At 40.6% G+C, this 22,539-nt stretch overlaps 1 protein-coding gene across 1 annotated transcript in view; it reads left to right on the top strand.

Moving 5' to 3' along the window:
* Positions 1 to 22,539, top strand: part of LOC127448480 (receptor tyrosine-protein kinase erbB-4-like) — a 555,442-nt gene that overhangs the window by 362,839 nt on the left and 170,064 nt on the right. The window contains exon 4 of the mRNA XM_051711045.1: positions 18,632 to 18,763. Within this exon, the coding sequence (XP_051567005.1) occupies positions 18,632 to 18,763 (132 nt within the window). The remainder of the gene's footprint in view (positions 1 to 18,631; positions 18,764 to 22,539) is intronic.

The following is a 22,539-nucleotide window of genomic DNA, read 5'->3' as shown; positions in this document are numbered from 1 at the left end:
CACTAATACGTTTCCCTGATGGTAAACTGCATCTTCCTTGGGCAGAGGCCCCTCTGCCCCAGTCACCATGCTTGTTGTAACTCCTCCCCATTAGGGTAGGACCTACCATGGGACTTCTCCACTTGGCATACTTCCGACAAAGCTCGGCAAGACTATGTGACATATTTCCACTTAAATACTCCCCCTCTCTCTGGGCGGGGTGTGGTCTCCGCGGTGTCTTCCCCTTGGGAGGGACACCCCCCCCGACTAGACCTGGTGGCCCCAGTCAGTTAATTCCCTTTTTTGCGGGGGAGAGGGAAAAAAAGGGGATAAGAGTCCATGACTAGACTAGCCCGTCTCTATCTTTTGGGTAGTCGACTTGTCCCCAAAGTGCCGTTCGACACTCATAACAGTGTTGGGGGAGGTTACGTATCGGCCTGGTGCGCTGGCTACGAGGCACACAGTGGTCTGCCCGTCACACACCGCCAGTTCACATATCAGAGTTCAGCCAATTGCGGCGTTTCGTATAGGGACCCCTAGTGTCACTACATCGACACAACATTGAGTGAGTGACAGATAGGGAACGTCCTGGTTACTTGCGTAACCTCTGTTCCCTGATGGAGGGAACGAGACGTTGTGTCCCTCCTGCCACAACGCTGAACTACCCGCTGAAATGGCCGGGACCTTGTCTCGGCTCCTCAGCACAAAACCTGAATGAGTGGTTGCACACCAGCTCCTTTTATACCCGTATTTCCGGGGGAGTGGTATGCAAATACCACTCGCCAATTTTCATTGGCCTTTTATCAAAGACCAGAGGTGTCTCGGGCTCCCAAGAGTGACCCCTAGTGTCACTACATGGACACAACATCTCGTTCCCTCCATCAGGGAACAAAGGTTACGCAAGTAACCAGGACGTTTTATCACACAATTTCATTAAATTGAACTGGGTAATCTTTAATAAAATACAACATGATCTCATAAGAATTTTTATGTATTCTTACATAAAGTTTGGTTCTAGCAAACGTACATTCTCTTACGTTTGCATAGACACCGAAACGTACAATATTGACGTATTGACAGCATCTAAACATCATCATTTTATGTATTAACACCTATAGAAAGGTACAAATACCTTCACATTTATTTAATGCAGCTGACATTATAATATGACATTTTAATGGTTTCATTCAGTTCTGTGTATGGTTTCTGCTGCCCTAAACAACATTTTAAAGATTTATATCACTTTAACCAAGAAAAAAATAAAAACTCGTAATCCTTTAATAATTTATTAAGCATTTACTTTTATTTTAGTTTGCTATGGGACACAAAAGGAGTTTTCAGAATATGCCAAAAAGCACAATAAACCACAATAAGCACCATAAAACAATAATAAAATGAATCCATACATTTGTTAGCTATAATCCAAATATTCAGACTGCTTTCTGTGAAGAACAGACCCAGATTCAAGCCTTGTATTCAATGATCTCCATCTCCATCTGCCGCAGTGCCGTCGTGCCCACTGTAACCGACAACATGTGTTGGTTTCATTTTCAAAATTCAGAAGTTGCCGCCTCAAGCATTACGGCCAGTGGTTTTACAAAAGTGATTTTGAATGCTCATTGGCTCTCAAGTGTCTCATGACCGTTTGCGACTGCCGTATTCTGCGATGTATATGTTTGAATGAGAAATGACAGCGCCGTTATGGAGTGCATCAAGATAACATTTACAGCAATAAATCTAAATAATTCAAATTCTACTCTCCACCTCACACAAAGCAATTGTATGCAGTCAGGGAGCACATCAGATGCAGTGCATCACCCTTTGGACTACTTTTGTACAGAATTTTGCCATTTTTCTGAATAAATTATTGTAATTAAATTTGCCTGTTACATCTTTTATATGCTAAATAAATGATTATGGTTAGGTTTAGGAGTAGGTTTGGGATTAGCAGCTGTAAAACATATATAAATTAATATATTGTAACATAAATTATTGCTACTGTAGATTATTCTACTTGTTACATGTTTTTATATTGTTGAAATGTGGTTATGTTTAGAGGTTGGGGTAGGGATTATATATTATAATCAATTTGTGTATTCAAATATAGTTGTAATGGATTTGTTAATATTTTACGTTTCTAAAGCTGTAAATATGTACAAATGTTTACGTTTTAGATGCTTTCAAATATCCATATTGTACGTTTTAGTGTCTATCCAAATGTACAGGCATGTATGCTTAAATGTTACAAATATTATGTATAAATAGCTACAGATATTAATGAGATCAGGTTGTAAATTATTATTTAAACCACTAATTAATTTAAGTTTTATTAATTTTGTTTTGTTAAATATTACCCAATTCAATTTGATGGAATTTTGTTATTGAAATGTGTAAATCTTGAAAATAGGCTGATTTTTTTTTTTTTTTTTTTTTTTTTTTTTTTTTTTGTAGATTGGAACTGGGGATTTCAGTCAGCTCTTGCAATTTTTGTGCAATATGCATAAGATGGTCAGTGAATGGACTGTCTGCAGTCTGAGGCTGTATCCCACACATATAATTAGAGAAATGGTTATGCAGGAATATGTCAAGCATTTAACTGCAGTTCCACTTATAGTACAGATCACACAACATAATCTGATTAATGATACAAAGGTGCATGGCGACACACACTGTAGGGAATTCAAGAGAAGACTGATGGGATCGGAAATCACAAAAGATGAGAAAATAATTGGAAAATGCCCAGAAATTGCTTCTCTTAACAGGTCGCCTATCAGTTTATCTTCATAATGTTCACCGAATCTTTGACCTATCATCAGAGAGTGAAGCTCCTATTTTTGCTGTGATTGACTGGTGAGTTGTCTTTGTAACCTGTTATTTTTTACTCAAACTCATGTTGTTTCAAAGACTTTCTTCCGTGAAACACAAAAGGACATGTTAGAATGACAGAAGCTAACATTCTGCCTAACATCTCCTTTTTTTATGTGTGTCCGTCTGCACTGTTTTAATAGTTTTCTTATGTACAGTATAAGCTACAGTACATGTGCTAAACGGACGTTGTTTGATTGTTGTACATAGGACAAAAATGGTTTGGCCAAGGAGAGGCAAGTGAAAATAACTAGGAGACATGATCACTCTAGAGTCATGGCACATCAGAGGCAATAACGAAACATACCCAGTGACACAGAAAACACCAAAAGGAGTGAGAGTAGCAGAACCAAAAGGAGAGAGTAAGCAGCTGGTGTGCATCTCGAGTAGTAAATAGAGTGAGTGCCGACTCTTGTGTTTCAGCAGAATTGGCACAGCGAGGTCTTTGCTGCAGCATCCCCTGTCTCCCTCCATAACTAAATAATTAATGTATTTATTTTTTGCATATACTGTTGTGGCTCACAGGGACAGGATTCAGGGGCTGTACTGAATGCAGTGGAGGGTAATAGGTCATGAATTGCCCTTGTTGCTGCTGCTGTGGATGCCCTGCCAAGCGCTCAGGGTGCCCAGGTGGGGTCTACCATGCAGATGAATGCATGATGCTAAATATACTCCAAATCCCTCCCTCTCTTCTCCACCTGGCCTCTTATTTACAGGGATCAACAAACCTCTGAAGTCACTTTTCTGAACATGGACAATTTTCTCATCCAGCCCACTTCATCCACATCACTTTGTAGCACAATACATTAACTGAATTTGATGTGTTATGCAAGCAGGGTACAACATTAATATTGCCCAAACACCAAAATAGAAGAAAAATTAGATTTGATGAGTAAATAAAACTGGGTTACTGTCCTTTTGGTGAGCTTATGTAGCCTATATATATATATATATATATATATATATATATATATATATATATATATATATATATATATATAGGAATTGCATAATACATGGTTAAAATTACAAAGAAAAAACAACAGAACCTGAGCTGTTTGTAAACAAAGTGAATCAAATCAAAGAGAAAATCAGAAAAGCTCATTATTGTGCATCTTGTGAATAAACAATTTTTTTTCTTCCTCATTGCTATATAATGGCATAATCTGAGGCACATTCCTGGTGTTATGCCACCAAAATACAAATCATACACTCGATTAATTAATTGCGCTTCTTCATATATTGATAGTTATAAATATTTTTGAGACGTTGCTGTGTAACATGCTTTAGTTCATCTTTAACCATTTTGAACAGCATTTTGCAAATTGTTTTATAATCAAAAAGCATTCAGCTTCTATGACCTAAAATGTTATGAGACCCTACATAAAAATTGTGATGATTAAATATGCATAAATTTGAAAAAAAAAAAATAATGGTTAAAGACTTGGTGTCCAGTTACAGGACATACGATATACACTTTGCCTTATACATTCAATATCCCATTTTCATATTCCAAAAAATAAAAAAATAAAAAAATAAAAAAATAAATAAATAAATAAATAAATAAAATTGCCGGGATTTTGTGCTGTTTCAGTTAACAAAAATATCCATCTGGGGCGTTATTTATTTTCTGACCTTTCCATGAGGTCAAGCAAGGTTGTGGTGGAGTCATTTATATTCAGGTGCTCTTGTATCTCATTTAGGTATGACTCTCTCTCTCTCTCTCGCATGCTGGGAGCGAGTGAACGGAGTCTGGCGTGGGTGAGAGTTTTTGAGTTGGAGTTTATCTTTTTTTTGTAAAGTAGTAGGATTATTTGGGCTGATTTCGGTCAGCGAGTGGGGAAAATGGGGACAAATGCGGGTGATTTCTCGCAACTGACTGTTAGACATGGCTGCAAATGTATACCTGATGCGTCTGTGTTAGTAGAGGATTGCCTGCTGGCCGTGAGTGCTGCAGTTGGCGGCGTCAGTATTAGATCTGCCTCTCGTATGAACAAGGCGATAGTTATTTTCCTGAGTCAAAGCCAAATGGCAAATGATTTAATAGAGAGCAGATTAATTATCAATGAAATGTTTGTGCCTGTTTTGCCTCTGTCGAGCCCATCAAAGAAGATTGTTTTCTCAAATGTACCTCCATTCATTAAAATTAAAAATTAGAGGAAATACTTAAGAGATATGGTAAATTAGTGAGTCCTATTAAAATGATTACGCTCGGATGCAAACATCCCGAACTTAAACATGTAATGTCTTTTCGGCGCCAGGTTTTCATGATTCTGAATTCTCAGAGTGATCCTTTGAACCTGTCGGTGAAATTAACCATCGAGGGTAAGGCTACACTATTTTTATTAGTTCAGAGTTCATGAAATGCTTTATTTGTGGCGAATTTGGACACGTTATACAGACTTGCCTGAACCGTAATGAAAATAATGGCGCCAATGGAGATTTGGCTGTTAACATGGAAGATGATAGGGCGCGAGGTTCCGATATAATTGTGGACACTGCGTTGTTACAACTTCCACAGGCCGGAGTGGAATTAATGGCGGGTAGCTCGCATGAGGCGCACGACGGTAGATCCCTGTCGGCTAATTCCAGCAATAGTGCCATGGAGATAGCTGAGGTAGCGGCCGGCCAAAATGATATGCCCGAAGTCATACAGCTAGAGTTGAGTTCGCAGCAGGTGCATGCAAAAGATGCGCATGAGGCCGACTCACCTGAGGATGAAAAACACAATCTGAAGTAAGTGACATTAACATAAGTACTGATGAAACGATTGATCGGAGTCAAGAAGATAATGGTTCGCTAGAGGTGATGGATTTAAGGCTACAGACGGAAGATTTCGATAAGGATTACGAGGAAATATATGATGGGAATGACGAGATGGATCTGGAGAATACTTCTGAAGGTAGGACTAAACTTTACTCAGTACAGCAGGTTAATACTTTTCTTGACAATACAAAAGGGCTTCGTAAGCCCAGTATCGAGTCGTACTTTCCAGATTTAAAACTATTTCTGATATCTTGTACTGTAGCTATGCGGAAGGCATCCTTTGATGAGCTTGATAGACCAAAACGGTATCGCCTTAAGAAGCTTCTCTGTAATGTAAGAAGTACGTTGCACTTGCAAGGCAAAAAGTGACGGGCTATATTATGTAATGGTTCTAGTGTTAGTGCAGGGGTTGCGATTCTCTTTGGACCAGAATATAAGGAGCAACCTGTGAATGTTTTTGAATTGGTTCCTGGAAGAATGTTGCGTGTTGATGTAAAGGTTCATGGACTCACTGTTTAATGTGTATGCCCCAAATATAATATTTCAGAGCGAATTCTTTTCTTTAAAAAACTGAAGACTGCTTTAAGTGATGCATTGCAGGATAGAATGGTTGTTCTGGCTGGGAATTTTAACTGTACTGTAAATTACACCCTAGATAGGAATCATGAAGAACCCCATAGACAGTCATCAGATGAACTTAAAACTTTGATAACTTATCATTGTCTTGTGGATGTTTGGAGAGAAACCTTCCCTCAGACTAAACAATATACCTGGTTGAAAGTAAACTCTTATATGGTATCTGGAGCTAGACTCGATAGAATTTATGTGCAGAAAATAAATAATTTTTTAATTGCTGTATTATTCCCACTGCTTTATCTGATCATCATTATATGTCTGTTGAAGTTTCTATTGCACAGAGCACTCTTAAGCACTCACTTTGGAAATGTAATAGTAGACTGTTGCAAGATCACAGTTTTGTGCACTCTTTCACCCTTTTTTGGGAGACTTGGAGAGAGAGAAAATTGCTATATAAGTCCTAAGTCAATGGTGGGATATTGGCATAGCACAAATTAAACTTTTTTTGCCAGAGTTTTATTGCTTATAAAAGCATTTTGGAATGTACATTGAAACAGCTTGAACAAGATATCCTTTACATTGATAATAAAATGGACGAGGTGGACACTGCTGAAATCCTTGAACGGAATAAATTCCTTTTACAGAATCTTTTAGAAGAAAGGGCCCAAGAGACACTTATCCATTCAAGGTTTACTTCTTTCAACAACATGGATGCTCCGACATCTTCCTTTTTTAGTCTGGAGAAGAAGACAATAAATAGGAAGACTTTGTAATTTGAAACTTCCAAGAGGAGGAAAAGTGACTGATGATCGTGGAACCTTTTCCTATGCTTTATCTTTTTATGAGGATCTTTACAAGGCTGAACCCTGTGATGATGAAATGGCTGATAATCTTCTTCAAGATCTACCTCAACTTGCAGAAGAGGAGAAATCTAGACTTGATCAACCTTTGACTTTTTATGAACTGACTGTAGCTGTTCAGGAACTCTCTTTAGGTAAAGTTCCAGGATTGGATGGACTAAATGCTGAATTTTATAAACAGTTTTGGTCGGTGATCGGAAAGGACTTGTTTTCTGTTTTCTTGGAGTGTCTGGAAAGAGGCACATTACCTGTGAGTCTTCGGAGGGCCGTGATAACTTTACTACCTAAGAAGGGTGATCTTGGAGACATCAAAAATTGGCACCCTGTGTCATTGCTCGGAGTTGACTACAAGATGTTTTCCAAAGTTTTAACTAATAGACTTAAACTTTGTATATCTTCAGTGATTCATGCAGATCAATCTTACTGTATTCCAAATCGATCCATTTTTGACAAACTTTTTCTGGTTCGAGACTTGATTTCCTTTGCCAAGGTGTATAAACTTGATGTAGGTTTTGTTTCTTTGGACCAGGAGAAAGCCTTTGATCGAATTGATCATGGCTTTCTTTTTAAATGTCTCGGTTCTTTTGGTTTTGGTTCATCATTTATTTCTTATGTCAAGCTGTTGTATACATGTTTAAAGTGTTTGGGGTTTTTATGGGAGTAGATCAATATATGCAGAAAAATTGGGAAGGTCAATTTGATAAAGTGTCTGGCCGTTTACACAGGTGGAGGTGGATTCTCCCTCCATTGTCATATAGGGGTAGAGTGCTTATTATTAATAACTTGGCTGCATCTATGCTGTGGCATAGTTTAAATGTACTTGATCCACCAAAAATTCTATTGCAACGTTTGCAGAAGATTTTTTATTTTTATTATTTTTTATTTTTTTTTTGGGACGGTCATCATTGGCTTCCCCCTGCAATTCTTTACGTGCCAGTTAATGAAGGAGGTCAAGGGTTGATTGATTTGACAGCTAAAGTTAAAGCTATGAGGCTAAAAGTTGCTCAGACTTTATTCTAAGGAGAATACTACACCATGGGTGTTATTTGGCCTGGCTTTGCTCAGAACTTTTGGTGGTTTTTCCCTTGATAAGCAATTGTTTTTGATGTCCTTGTATAGTGGAAATGTTATATCTGATGTAAGATTCTACATTTCAGTTTAAAATTTTAGGACTGTTTTTAAGGAGTCTAGACGAGAGAATGACCATTTTGGCCTGAATGAACCACTGTTTAATAATTCCTTTCTTGGTAGTAATGTTTGCACATCTAATACCATTGTTAAAACATTTATAGAGAAGGGTTTGACTAAAGTTGCACATTTGATTGATATTATTTACAGAAAATGGAGACCAGCAGTCGAAATTTGTGAACAGGTGGGATTTAGATTTGTGAGGATGGTGGAACAGTTCATAAACAGTCTGAAAGCTGCTTTTCCTTCTCAGCTCCTCCATTTTGTAAATTGTGTCTTGCCTGGTGGCTCGATGCAATGTTCTTTCCCTAAGTTATTTGTGTCTCCAAAGGTTTGTATAGAGGGTGACCGAGAGGGGAAGTTGTTGAAATTTAAGGGGTTACAGGAGCTTGATTTTCAAGCAGTTGGAAAAAGGGAGTTTTATCAGATATGTGTAAAGACTGATTATTTTAAAGATATTAATCACAGATGTGATACAAAATGGAAAGAATATCTTATGGTTTCTGATGATCTTGCTCCTTCTTTGAGACTCTTGTATAAAGGTCCCCTTCCAAAACGTTCTAGAGATTTGCAGTGGAGAATATTACACTGTGTGTTACCTACAAATATGTTTGTTTCTAAGTTTAATACGGATGTTTTATCATCCTGTAATTTTTGTACCAAATCAGAGACTGTGTTTCATGTTTTTGCTGAATGTTCCAGGCTAGTACCACTGTTTACTCTATTGGAAAGAATACTTAGAAATGTAGGTTTCTGTTTTAATAAGATACTTTTTATTTATGGATGGAAGTATTCGAAAACACACAGAGAACAGTGTACCTTTGCGAATTTTAAAGTTGGACAAGCTAAATTAACTATTTGGAAGACCTGTAGAATGGCTGCTGAGGGGAAAAACATGAGTGTACTGCAAATTTTTACTGCTTGGGTTGAATCGAGAATCAGAGTGGAACACAAATTCTGTCAAATCACAAAGAACTTACTTGAATTTGAGTTTAAATGGGGTGTGAATGGTGCTTTGTCAATATGTGAAGATGGGACTATAGTGTTTAATTGGTGATGTCTGATGGTCAATTTTAATATTTTGGTTTTGTTTTGAATATGCACACTGTAGTATTGCATGGGTAGATTACATTGTATTTTAGTGGTTTAGTATATGTTTAAATAGCGTTTTAAAGTCAAAGTCTTCTCTTTCTCTCTCTCTCTCTCGAACTTCCGGGGACAGAGCTTGTTGAAATGCCATCATGAGGTGAACAGTCAATTTTTGATATCTAAAGTGTTACTCTGAAGCCATTAATTAAAAGTCATCATTCACTCACTCTCATGTTGTTTCAAACCTGTATGAATCATCCATGGAACACACAAAAAAGAAGTTAGACAGAATGTTAGCCTCAGCAACCATTTTTTTTTAAGACAATGTAAGTGAATGGTGACTGTAAGTCCTTAATATTCTCCATAATATCTCCTTTGGTGTTGCACAGAATCACACACACAGCGAGAGAGAGAGAGAGAGAGATTTGGAAAAACATGAGGGAAAGTAAATTGGTGGAATTTTCATTTTTGGGTGAACTAACACTTTACACAGATTTTTCTTCAGCTTAATTCTTACCCCACACTTTTTTCTTAAACACTGAAGTCATATTCAGGCACACGTGGCTGTGCTCTCTCCCATATGAAATCATTCATTATGGTGCTGACCCAGAATAACTGCATTCAAATCCTCCCAGAGGAGAAAGCTGGCCGAAAGCACATGTACTGTACATTAATTTAGACGGTCTTGAGTGGTGCTCTATATATGCAGACAGAGCGTTATGTCAGTGGTGTATAGAGGATTTCTGAAATGATGAGGCAAAGTCCTCTCTCTGTGTTTGAGATATTTTAGTCTAGTGTAAATTCATGTTCTAGTTCAATTTGATTCCTACACAGTTTCTGGGTTAAAGGCGTATGGAACAGCATTTACATTTATTTTTTTTAAATATTGAAATACTTTGTCCGATCCCAGCTGAAGTAAGCCATCTGTAGGTTGATTTTCTCAAAAACTGTAAACTATGACTCTGTGGCGCTATAAAAAAATATTTCTGTGTTTGAGCGGCCCATCTAGCCCAACACTGCAACATTAATTCAACCAATGGCATGACTTTGGGGCAGCTCTATCTGTTTTCTGGAAAGCTGTTTGAAAACGATGCATATTTTTGCAATTCCTGGTAAATCTTGGACTTACACTGACACCTAGGGGTGTGGGTGCAGCATCACCCTTACAAAAAAATCTAGAGTTCTGACTATCAAGCCGCAAACTTGCCACTCTATTTGCCACTCATTAATTTCACATGCAAATGAGCTTGTGATTCGCCACAAATATTTGCCAGACGTTTGCAGCTCTTCACCAGTAGTGGTGAGCCTGCAGCAAACCTTTAGCAACAATGGACAGTTTGCCGCAAGTTTGTCGCAAAGCTTCTTTGTATGTGAAAATGATCAGTGGTGAATTTGCGGTAATTTTGTGGAAAATTTGCCTTTAACTCACAGCCATGATTAATCTAACCCATGAGTGAAAGTGTCCAATAACAGGGCGGTAACTGAGATTAAGTGATGAATATACAGCTGGTCATGTGATAATAACCTGTAGAATAAAACAGGTTTTATAAAGTTACTGATATGACTGGAGTCTTCATCTTGTGTGTGTGGTCATGATTTTATACATATTTTTCGTAATTGCAAAAAATTTCTTGAGTAAAACATTTTAAATGAGGTAAAAACCAAGTTTACCACACACCACATTTCCACCAGTTTTTATTTATTTATTTATTTATTTATTTTTTTATTTAGGCTGATTTGTTGAACGGTTTTGAACATGATAGGAGGGCTTTACCACACTGACAGGGTAATCAGCCAATCATAGTTATTGAACAGTGTTGAACAGTCTTACTTTTTAAAGTAAATTGTGCATTATACCAAAGACTATTTAGCAGAGATGGATCACTTTTATTAAAATGAATGGGAGAAAGTGGAATGCCCAACCAAGGAAGGAAGTCACGCCTTACTGGAAAAAGAGCCAGTCACCTTTTAGATACAGATATTGCCTGTCAATTAACCTGAGAACGTGCATGCGCTTTAGCTATACAAGTCGGGAAAATTGTGTTTTCAGCGTTTATCTGAGGTAAAGAAGCACAATTTATGATACCAGCATTGTCAGATTTTACTGACTGTCCTCCCCATTCCCTTTGCCCTCTATCATTTATACCTTTCCTCTTAGTCTATTAAATCTTTTTTTTTTTTTTTTCAGATAAATAAGAAGATTCTCCCTCTTAGGAAAAAAATCATGTGAGGGATAACTAAATTTAATCAGCCTGCTTTAAACACAATTACCACCCTGCAGTGGAGAGGGGGGAAGGAGGCTGGATTGTAGTTAACGCCCCCTCGCTGTCTGTGGCCTCTGTCCCTCCAGTGTTTATACATATATGCTGCACATACAAACAACAATAATACATAATGAAGCCGACCAGCTTTGAACCCCAATATACCATCTTGAAACTCCAAATAAAAATGGGTTTTAAATGTGTTTGCACATTATTTAGCAGTAAACCATTTTTTAAATAGATTTTTAGTGTATTGTGAACATCTGCCATTGCTTTTAAACCTCTTATATTAAGGGTATTACAAAATTCTTTCCCCCTCAGCAGTCTATATACTTTCAATTCTTTCTTTATTGCTTATATATCATACCATTACTGTGACAATTTCCTTTATAATATTTGCCAGTAAAAATTGCCCTACTATGGACAGAGAGGGCATACTATTTTTTTTTTAATGTTTTTATTTTTCCGCCAGCATTTTTTACCTTTTTTATTATCATTATTTGTGTCAACCTTGGTTGGATTTGAAAGGGATTTATTTCAATGCAGCTCTTGCCTGTTATTTATTGCCTTTGTCATTTGTTTTCAAGAGTTGCTATCAGGCCATCGTCCCTCCACAGCCTGTCGGCAGTCTTTAGCAAAAAAAAAAAAAAGAAAAGAAATGATACATTGAGCGTTACAAGATTGGTCCTTGGTTCAGATGGATTCCGGTGACCAAAGCAGACACATGTAACTAGTAGAACGCATGTCCCACTGTCAGCGGTGATCACATATGAGCCATCATAAGGTTCTCGTGATGCTTTTCCTGCCGTGGCCACTCATGCTTGAATGACAACAGTGTCTCGTTAAAAGTGCATTTGCTTGCAGCTAGTATGGCACGATTGCCAGCTGAACTACTCCCGCACAGGTCCTCCGCGCCTTCCCCTTTTCCTTCTCCTGAATGCCCGCGGCATCAACCCCTCATAAATGCTTTTATGTAGTTAAATTAAACCCGGTGTTCTTTTCAGGTCAGTAGTTAAGTACATAAAAGTGCAATTACATTCAAATTGAGTCTGTCTATGTTTTATTTCTAGTTTGCCACCCCTGTCCCTCTAGATTTATGTTATTCTCTGACCTTGGCTGATATGTTATTGGCTAAATAACTCAATGAGCAGTGGACTGTTAGTCTTTAAGTATGATTTCAGTGTGATGGGTTTATGAATGGGGAGCTTTAGCATGTGCTCAACAGACTGAATGCACACGTCTTAACTAACTTTGAACATCACTAATTATAATGTTTAAGCCATTCAGTAGGTAGAATAAATCATTAAGTCTTATGAGTGATGTAAGGCCTCTCTGTTTAAAGTCTTGCATAGCCAGAGTTTTAATGATTGTTTAAGTCTGGTCCAGTTTTCAGCTTATTCTGGCCTAGAACCACCCACTTAGACAGAAAATGTCTATCTGACCGACATTAAAAAGTGGACAACTACAGTTTGTTTTCATTTGACATTTGGGGACAGGGTTGTCTGTTCCAAGTGTAGAGTCCTAAGACAAACTAGTCAGAGCCTGCGAAAACAAAAAATCTAAAATTCTTTTCTGTTACAACTAAAACTATTTTTATTGATTTCTTTGGTGGTTCCACCGCCATTCACTCCCATTCAAATGCATCCGAACGTGGGAGACCGGAAGCGCAAGCTCATGCAAAGAAACTTCGTATGACAGTGTGCACCAAAGTTCAAGTTTAGTGTACACTAAACCATGAAAAAAAAAGTGTGCTCAAAGCCTAGTGTGATTGGCCATTTAGAATGCAAAATGTTACTTTTGGTCAATTTGATAAGAGGGTAAATGGAATAAATGTACTGCCTTTTTCAAATTGGACACAGAGGCACACAAAATCTTCTTTCCCAATTTCGAGTAAAAAATATCTAGGTATCCATAAAAACTCTCTTAGGTATTGTTTAGCTTTTAGCCTGTGGTTTTAGTGCCCTCACAAAAGAATAAAATCAACATTAGCTTTTAAACAGATAACATCTTCACACAATGGTAACAACAGCAATAATGTTGTTTAATGTAGCCATTAAAACCCACACCTCTAAATCAAAAGGTGTTTATTTTTCTCACAAAAAGCCTGGTTGCATTTTCTTATGGGCAATTTTTGTTCTACTCATCGGAAAGTAAAATCACACTCTGTTCCCTCTCATTGTTTACTCAACTTTATTCTTACCCAGACAACATCTCCTTAGTAACGCGGCTAGAGAGGCCAGGCTGTGTAGTGCAAAGGCTCACTTTGATGGATGGCACAGAAGATCACCTATTTGTACAGTTGTGGCAGGGGAAGTTGGCAGAGTCTGGTGTATCATTCCTCATAAGCCCTGCCAGGCACATTCCCTCTGTGCCAGACTTCTGGTAGTGACTGGCATAAGGCTGGGGTGATGTTGGCACACTTGAACGAATAGGCGGCAACGTCTATGCCCATTTGGCTTGATCATCTTTTTTGCATTATTAGGCCAGAGAAAGTGTTACAGTGGATGAATTACTGGATTAGAACTGCAGGATTGTTAAAGGAGAGATTGAGCTGATGTAGTTTGATGCTATTCTGAGATGCGGGTTGGCTCTGTTTTGGCAGCATGAGGTGGACCTACACAATATTAGGCAGGTGGTTTTAATATTGTGACTTATCGGTGTATATATTAGCTCAGCAACATGCTAACACAAATTCTGGTGAAATCCATTGTGAATTAAATCTCCTCAACTCTGGCTATTTATGTGATATACGCAGTTGCTTTCTATTTCAAAGCTGTCACTTTTCAGTTAGGATGTTGCCTTAGAAGTAGGGTTGCAACCATTAAAAGTTGAAAAATATGGGATACCTCCTCCAGTGGTGCTGCTGGTCTAGGTAGGGTGTTCCCCCTTAAACATTTTCACCGTCTGACCAGGGGAGGGGGTTCTCTCTTGAATGAATTTGCTGTCCGACCAGAGTCTGTCTGGGACAAATCGTGTTCCAAATGGATTTGATTTAGGAATCATAATTTAATCTTTAAATATGGGACATTGCCGTATTTTAAGGGACAGGTGTCAACCCTGCTTAGAAGGCAGTTGCCTATGTAGACAATACATGTATGTTAAATTCACCTTGAAGTGCTCCAAATACAAACGCGTGTGTGTGTACACGTTTTCCAATGGCTGACGTAAACTTGGAAAGCCCTTTTAACTCCATTTGAGACCTGTAGCTTTTAGGAACCCAATAAGAAGTCAAACAGTCATTGAAAAGAGTCCTGATGTGAGGCCAGCTGTTATGACTGTGTATAGACACTTTACTGGACTCGGCGCAAGTGCTGGCATCCAAAATGGCTGTGTGTGTGTGTGTGTGTGTGTGTGTGTGTGTGTTCTCCTACCCTTCCAGCTGTGTGTCCTTAAAAATAAGTAACTTCCTTGCAAATCTGAATTAGGTGAGACCTTGAGATGGGAAGTAGTAATGAAAAATTATCTAAGCTAAACTTAACTGCCCAATTTTTCAGATTTAGCTCAAATATGATTTCTGTTTTTATTTTTTTTATTTTTTAAATGCTCTAAGGTTAAGTGTGTTATAATTGCATTGTATTAAAAATAAATGTCAAATGTAAATTAAAAATATTAAATCTCAACATTAAATTTAATTCTAAATATTACATTGAAATGTTAAATCTAAATCTGTGACTAAATGTTTTACTAACAAGCAAATCGGTGGTGCCTTTGGTTGGTGTGAATGAAGTAAACTAATGAGATGGCCTCATGCAACTATCAGCGAAGGACATGATGTACAACTTACATCAGTGGTTCTCATTATTTATCATACATACAAAATAGTTTATAGTACAAATGTAACAAAATGAAGTTTTTTATTATTATTAATATTATTTGTTCATAAAGGCAATAATCCGCTGTGCAGATTAAATATTGGTTGACATGTTCTTTCATGTCAAGTGCAAAAGATAAGGCAAGCGTTTTCTCCTCACTTTTAAAAGTTGTTAAGCCTATTTATTTTGCTATTATATCTATGCACAATTATATTGTTAGTTGCATTTTTTATTTGCATATAGCATTGTTTTTCCCTGCTGTCCACAAGCCCATCAAAACAGACCTGCAATCAATTTTTGGGTCACAGCTCACTAGTTGAGAATCACTAATATACATTATGACATTATGTAAATGCACAGTTTGGAAAGGTTATGAATAGACATTCTGCACTTGTGCTGTATTACAATAGTCTTTGTGATGAAGCTGTTATCTGCTTTGTATGATCAATGTTTTATGACATCGTAAGCATAATAGGTGCTGACTGCCCATATGTAGTCTTCAATTATGGACTCCTTTCACTCAGGTGATGTACAAGTGTGATGTTATTTACAAGCTAAGGTTCAGTGAAGCTGAAGACTACAGAGAAATCGTCTGGATCTTGCTTATAGAGAAAAGGAAATAGAAATAGAAAGAGTTATCTGCTCTCCTTTAAAGGAAAACAGTATTTTACCCCAAATTGACAATTCTGTCGCATTTCACTCAACCTTATGCCATTCCAAAACCGTATAGCTGTTATTCATTTATTTTTTTATTTTTTTTGCAACACATAAGTATTGTTTTGTTTTTTTATGAATTGTGTGGCAAATGATAACAGTTCATAGTGAACAGAGGCTTTCAAGCTACAAACATAGCTATAAAACACAATATCAGTAGTCCATACAACTCGTGATACTAAATTCCAAGTCACGAGAGGACAAGACTGAAATTTGAAGCTTTATTCACTGATAATCTGTAACCCCTGCTGGCTGCGTCTAGTCTGCATCCATGTCCAGATAGAAAATAAAAAAAATAAAAATAAACAATTGTTTTCATTATTATTATTATTATTATTATTATTATGGACATTCTGTCTGTTCCTCACACATACCTTTAGGAATGCTTCTTGGAATATAGCACACAAGTCACATTTACCACCTTTATTATCCTATTGTAGTGCTTTTTTTTCTGTTTTGGAACTTGACAACTCCTAGTGATCATAAAATTTTAAATAAGAGAAGTTGTATTGCAAGAGCTGTGTTACGTTCTTGTTATGGTCCACCCAAAAAATAAAAGCCTATGAGTTTGAAACAACATAAGTGTGATTAAATAATAACCGGATATTCATTTTTGGCTGAACAATCCCTTTAACCACTTGGTCTTTCAAAGAACCTCATGATGAGTTTACGTGCCATTGCATTTATTTGTTTTCCGTATTGTTGCCTCTAGGAAAGCGCAAGACATTTGCGTTGAACCCTCCCAGCATGTCAGAAGATGGGAATGCTAAAATGTATTTATCCATTGAGCGATAGGTTTTTCAATGCCCTGCGAAGAGAGGGGAAATACAAAATAACATTGTCCCCAATCATTCGTGGAATACAGTTTAATCAAGCTTTTGTTAGGCTATTATCAGTTTCAGATGTCCATGGTTATGAATATGTCTCATCTGTTCTACCACCAAGTGCCTAATCTCCCACAGCCATGAATGAGAAATCCACTGCATTAATAATGCAAATCTGTTATAAGCCTCCTCTGTTTTTGTCCACGCAAATGAGGATTACTCCAGACACTTGGTTTCGGGGAAATGTTAAGATCATAATGTTCATTGTTGTCCACTGTGCCCAAACAGAGACATCTCAATTGTGAAATGGGGAGGGGGAAATCTGATTGATTTCTCTCTAAATCCGGTGATCCATGTGAGACAGTATGGTGCATATTAGGGTGGAGGATTGCGTGTCAACTCCCTGCAGATGAAATATTAAATTACAAACCTGTTATTGCTGATGTCCAGAATGTCGGAGCTCCAAAACCAGGATGGATCTAATATTGTCAGGGAATGTAATTAATTTCCTTCCCTCTTTTTGTGTCTGCTGAGAACAGCCATCTCTCAGAGGAGCAAAAGGAGGGAAGGAGAAAATAAAAACAGATTAAGACTATTAATAATAGCAATAAGAGATGTTGAATGTATAGTTAACCCAAAAATAAAAATCCCATCATATACTCTCTGCCATTTTGTGAAACCTGTACGACTTTGTTTCTGCCATGGAACACAAAAGTAGAAATTTAGAATTGTACGAGTCGCTCTTTTCCATACTATCACAATGCATGAGGAATAAGGCCTTTAAGTATCATAAAGGATGCAAAAGCACCATAAATGTTTCATAAAAGAGTTCCATAGGACTTAAGCACTATATCTCTAGTTTTCTGAATTCATATTATGGTTTTATATGCATAACAGACAAAAATTTATGTTGTTATTCACTGATAATTCACAAGAGAAGGATCAATGTCCAAATTGTGAACAAATCATTCGAGTTATATATTTTCAATGAACCAGTTTATCCAGGTTCAACTCGACTTGATCCAGTCACAGTGGTTAACATCTGACTGGATTTGAAGATTATCAGTGAACAATGATTTAAATTTCAGTCTATTTCTCAGACAAATCTGTTCTATGGCTTCAGAAGTGTTTGTCATTTAGTACATGAGTTATATGAATTATTTTCATTATAATTTTACAGTGCTTTTCCATCTTTTCTAAGCGTAAAAGCCTCAGCCCCTATGCATTGTAATTGCACTTAAAAAAATAATAATAAAAGAAGTATATCCAAATCTGCAAAATTTCTCTCTTTATGTTCCTCCAAAGAAACAAAGTCATACAGGGTTAGATCATGAGGTTGAGTAAATGGTGATAGACTTTCATTTTGGGGTGAAGTAATCCAGGCTTAAAGCACCAGACATGACTGGCTCTGAATGCGTGGGATGGGGGGGAGGGGTGTTACTGACCAACCTGTGTAAGAGGGAGCTCTCTCCTAACAGAATTAAGCCAGCACTGACCCCATAGTGTCAAAATAAGTCGTTGTGTGCAGATGTCAAATTATTTTAGATTATCTTTGCTCTCTGCATGTACGGACCCTTGTGGTAATGCCTAATAATGATTGGGTCACCTTTACTGTAATGATATGCACAGAGCTGCCTGCTGAAATAGGTCATAAGGTAGTCAGTGGTGTTTTATTGTTGCTCTCTGTGTTTTAACAGAAATTCTGAATGGAGGGGTATATGTGGACCAGAACAAGTTCCTGTGCCATGCTGATACCATCCACTGGCAGGACATTGTGAAAAACATCCGCCCCGATCACCTGGTTGTACCGTCCAATAGCAGCAGCTTCTGTGAGTTTTGTCCCAATGAGAGAATGATACACTGCAAACGGGTACTTTTTGGGTTATTTGTGCAGTATTTTATCAGAAGCATTTCTAAATATGTTTCAGTAATATGTGAGCAACATGCATGTACATGTTTGTATTTTTGAGAAAATAACGTTTATGTGTGGTTTTTGAAAAAACAAAAATTAAGTCACTGAAATAAGGCCAGATAACACACAATAAACATTTGTTCACAACACTTTTGAGGACTGGATCTTGTAGCCTAGAGTTCCCTATCTGTCACTCACTCGACGTTGTGTCGATGTAGTGACACTAGGGGTCACTCTCGGGAGCCCGAGACACCTCTGGTCTTTGATAAAAGGCCAATGAAAATTGGCAAGTGGTATTTGCATACAACTCCCCCGGACCTACGGGTATAAAAGGAGCTGGTATGCAACCACTCATTCAGATTTTCTCTTCGGAGCCAAACGGTCGATGCTCACTGAGCTGAATTCCCACAGCTGTGTTCATTCACCTCTGCTGGATCTGACGGCGCATTTCAGCGGCTTGTCCCCACTCTGCACTGGTGCGCTTCAGCAGAAATAAAAGAGTATATTTCTCTGAAAGAGTATATATCTCTAAAAGAGCGGCACACGCAGAACGTCTTTTTAAAGACGCGTCTTTTTAAAGATGCCTTTCCGTTTATGTGTTATTCCTGGTTGTGCTCGTTATCTCTCGCCCTCTGATGGCCACGATCACTGTCTTTCGTGTCTGGGCGCTGCTCTCACGGAGACAGCATTCGTGGATGGGTCATGTACTCATTGCGAGAACATGTCCATGGCAACAATTCAGTCACGGCTTGCCTTCGTAAGAAAGCAAGCCACCCCGGAGGCTCCTCGCCTCAGTCATTCTACCCACGGGTATGAGGCCAGCACGGCTAGCACTGGGGGCAATTTGGGGACCCCAATGGGACCACCTCCGCTGGGTATCCCCCACAGACCTCCCATTCTCCAGCACGCTCGTCTGCCCCGGTCGGCTTCCGGATGAGTCTGCCGGCTCGTCTCACAGTGATTTTGACTCTTATTCGGAGCCCGCGAAGGTGATGAGCTCTCGAGCGCGGCATCGGAGAGTGGGCTCGTCCAGTCGGATGCGGAAGCCTCAGCTGGGCTCCTCCCTTCGGATCCGGTCGCCCAGTCACAGGCTGACACGGAGATGACGACATGCTTTCCCAGGCAGCCGTGAGCGTCGGGCTAGAGTGGAACCCTCCGCTCTCCCCTGAACCCTTGCAGCTCGATGATTCGTTCCTGGGCACGCGGCGCCGCTCACAGCCACACCCCGCCCCTGTTCCTTCCCGGAAGTGCATAAAGAACTGACAAGGTCATGGGAGGCACCTTTTACTGCCCGGTCCTTTCAGCTTTCCCACCCGCACTACCCTCGATGGTGAGGCGGCCAAGGGCTATTCGGCAATCCCCCCGGTGGATAAGGCGCTTGCGGTGCACCTATGCCCGCAGGGCGCTGCCACCTGCCGCTCAAAGCTCCCGTCCAAGGCCTGTAGGTTTACATTTTTCTTGAAGGCCAAAGCCTACGGTGCCACTGGACAAGCCGCCTCCACCCTGCACGCCATGGCTCTCCTTCAGGTCCACCAAGCCAAGGCGCTAAAGGAACTGCATGAGGGTAGTTCCACCCCGGGATTGATGCAGTAGCTGCACTCGGCGACCGACCTCGCTCTCCGGGCGATGAAGGTCACGCCGCGGTCTCTCGGGCGGGCGATGTCCACCTTGGTGGTCCAGGAGCGCCACCTTTGGCTCAAACTGGTCAAGATGGTAGAGGCTGACAAGGCACGGTTCCTTGGCGCCCCCATTTCCCAGGTTGGCCAGTCCGGCGACACCGTTGAGAACTTTGCCCAGCAGTTCTCAGCAGTGAAGCAGCAGACTGAGGTTATTCGGCAGATCCTGCACCCCGTCTGCTCATCGCCAAGGGCGTCCCCCCCGCGGTGACTGAACCGGCTCCATCGCAGCCCGCCCCTGCAGCCTCTCCAGCCCCGGCGTGGAGCCCACCGCAAGAATCAGACACCACCTGTCTCAAGGCCGCCAAGAACCCGTGAAAGGCTTCGAAGCGCCCCTGAGACGGGCGACCCAGGGACGACGAAACCCACTGCTCTGGAGCTGGTAAGCAGACCACTCCATCCCCTGGTGGAGGGCCGGGAGGAGAATCTTTTGTTACCGGGCAGGCACAGGTAGACACAGACCCTTCCTGCAGTTTGCATTCGAGGGTTGGGCGTATCAGTACAAGGTCCTCCCTTTCGGTCTGTCCTTGTCCCCTCACGTCTTCATGAAGGTCGCAGAGGCAGCCCTTGCCCCGCTAAGGGAAGTGGGCATTCACATTCTCAACTATCCCGACGATTGGCTAATCCTAACTCACTCTCGGGATGTGTTTTGTGCACACAGGGACCTGGTGCTCTCGCACCTCAGCCGACTAGGTCTTCGGGTCAACTGGGAAAAGAGCAAGCTCCTCCCGGTTCGGAGCATCTCTTTTCTCGGTTTGGAGTTGGACTCAGTCTTGTTGACGGCGCGCCTCACGAACGAGCATGCACAGTCGGTGCTGAAGGCGTTCAGACAGAAAACAGCAGTTCCACTGAAACCCTTTCAGAGGTTCCTGGGGCATATGTCATCCTCAGCGGTGGCCACTCCGCTCAGGTTGATGCATATGAGACCGCTTCAGCACTGGCCATCACGCCGATCTGTCACCGCCTCTTCAGCCCTTAGACCAACCTCACGTTTCAACTGGCAGGCGTTCCCCTAGAGCAGGTCTCCAGACGTGTCATCATATGCTGGGGCGCTGTATGCAATGGGCACACAGCTGTCTGCTTATGGACGGGCCTGCGGCTGCGTTGGAAAATAAACTGCCTCGAGTTGCTGGCAATTTTGCTCAATCTGCGGAGGTTTCGGCCGTTGATCCAGGGCAAGCATGTGTTAGTTCGTACAGACAGCACTGCAACGGTAGCATATGTCAACCGCCAAGGCAGTCTGCGCTCTCATTGTATGTCACAACTCGCCCGCCGTCTCCTCCTCTGGAGTCAGCACCTCAAGTCGCTGCGAGCCACTCACATCCCGGGCGACCTCAACACTGCAGCGGTTGCGCTGTCATGGCAGGTTACCCTCAGGGGAGAGTGGAGACTCCACCCTCAAGTGGTCCAGCTGATTTGGAGTCGATTCGGGCAGGCATTAGTAGACCTGTTCACCTCCCAAGAATCCACCCACTGCCCGCTCTGGTATGCCCTGACCAAGGCACCTCTCGGTATAGACGCACTGGCACACAGCTGGCCCCCTGGACTTCGCAAATATGCATTTCCCCCAGTGAGCCTACATGCACAGACCCTGTGCAAGGTCAGGGAGGACGAGGAGCAGGTCGTCCTGGTAGCACCCTTCTGGCCCACCCAGAAGTGGTTCTCGGACCTCATGCTCCTCGCGACAGCCCCCCCCGGCAAATTCCCCTGAGGAAGGACTTTCTTTCTCAGGGACGGGGCACCATCTGGCACCCGCGATCAAACCTCTGGAATCTCCGTGTCTGGCCCCTGAACGGGACGTGGAAGACTTAAGCAGTCTACCACCCGCGGTGGTAGACATAATTACACAGGCCAGGACCCCCTCTACGAGGCATCTGTATGCCTTTAAGTGGTGTCTGTTCGCTAAGTGGTGTTCTTCCCAATGCGAGGACCCCCGGAGATGCGCAGTCGGATCGGTGCTTTCCTTTCTGCAGGAGAGGTTGGAAGGGCGGCTGTCCCCCTCCACCTTGAAGGTATA

The sequence above is a fragment of the Myxocyprinus asiaticus genome, chromosome 11 (assembly GCF_019703515.2).
Source record: "Myxocyprinus asiaticus isolate MX2 ecotype Aquarium Trade chromosome 11, UBuf_Myxa_2, whole genome shotgun sequence".
Taxonomy (NCBI): Eukaryota; Metazoa; Chordata; class Actinopteri; order Cypriniformes; family Catostomidae; genus Myxocyprinus; species Myxocyprinus asiaticus.
Note: the sequence above shows the minus strand (reverse complement) of the source record. Positions and strands in the feature narration are given on the sequence as shown.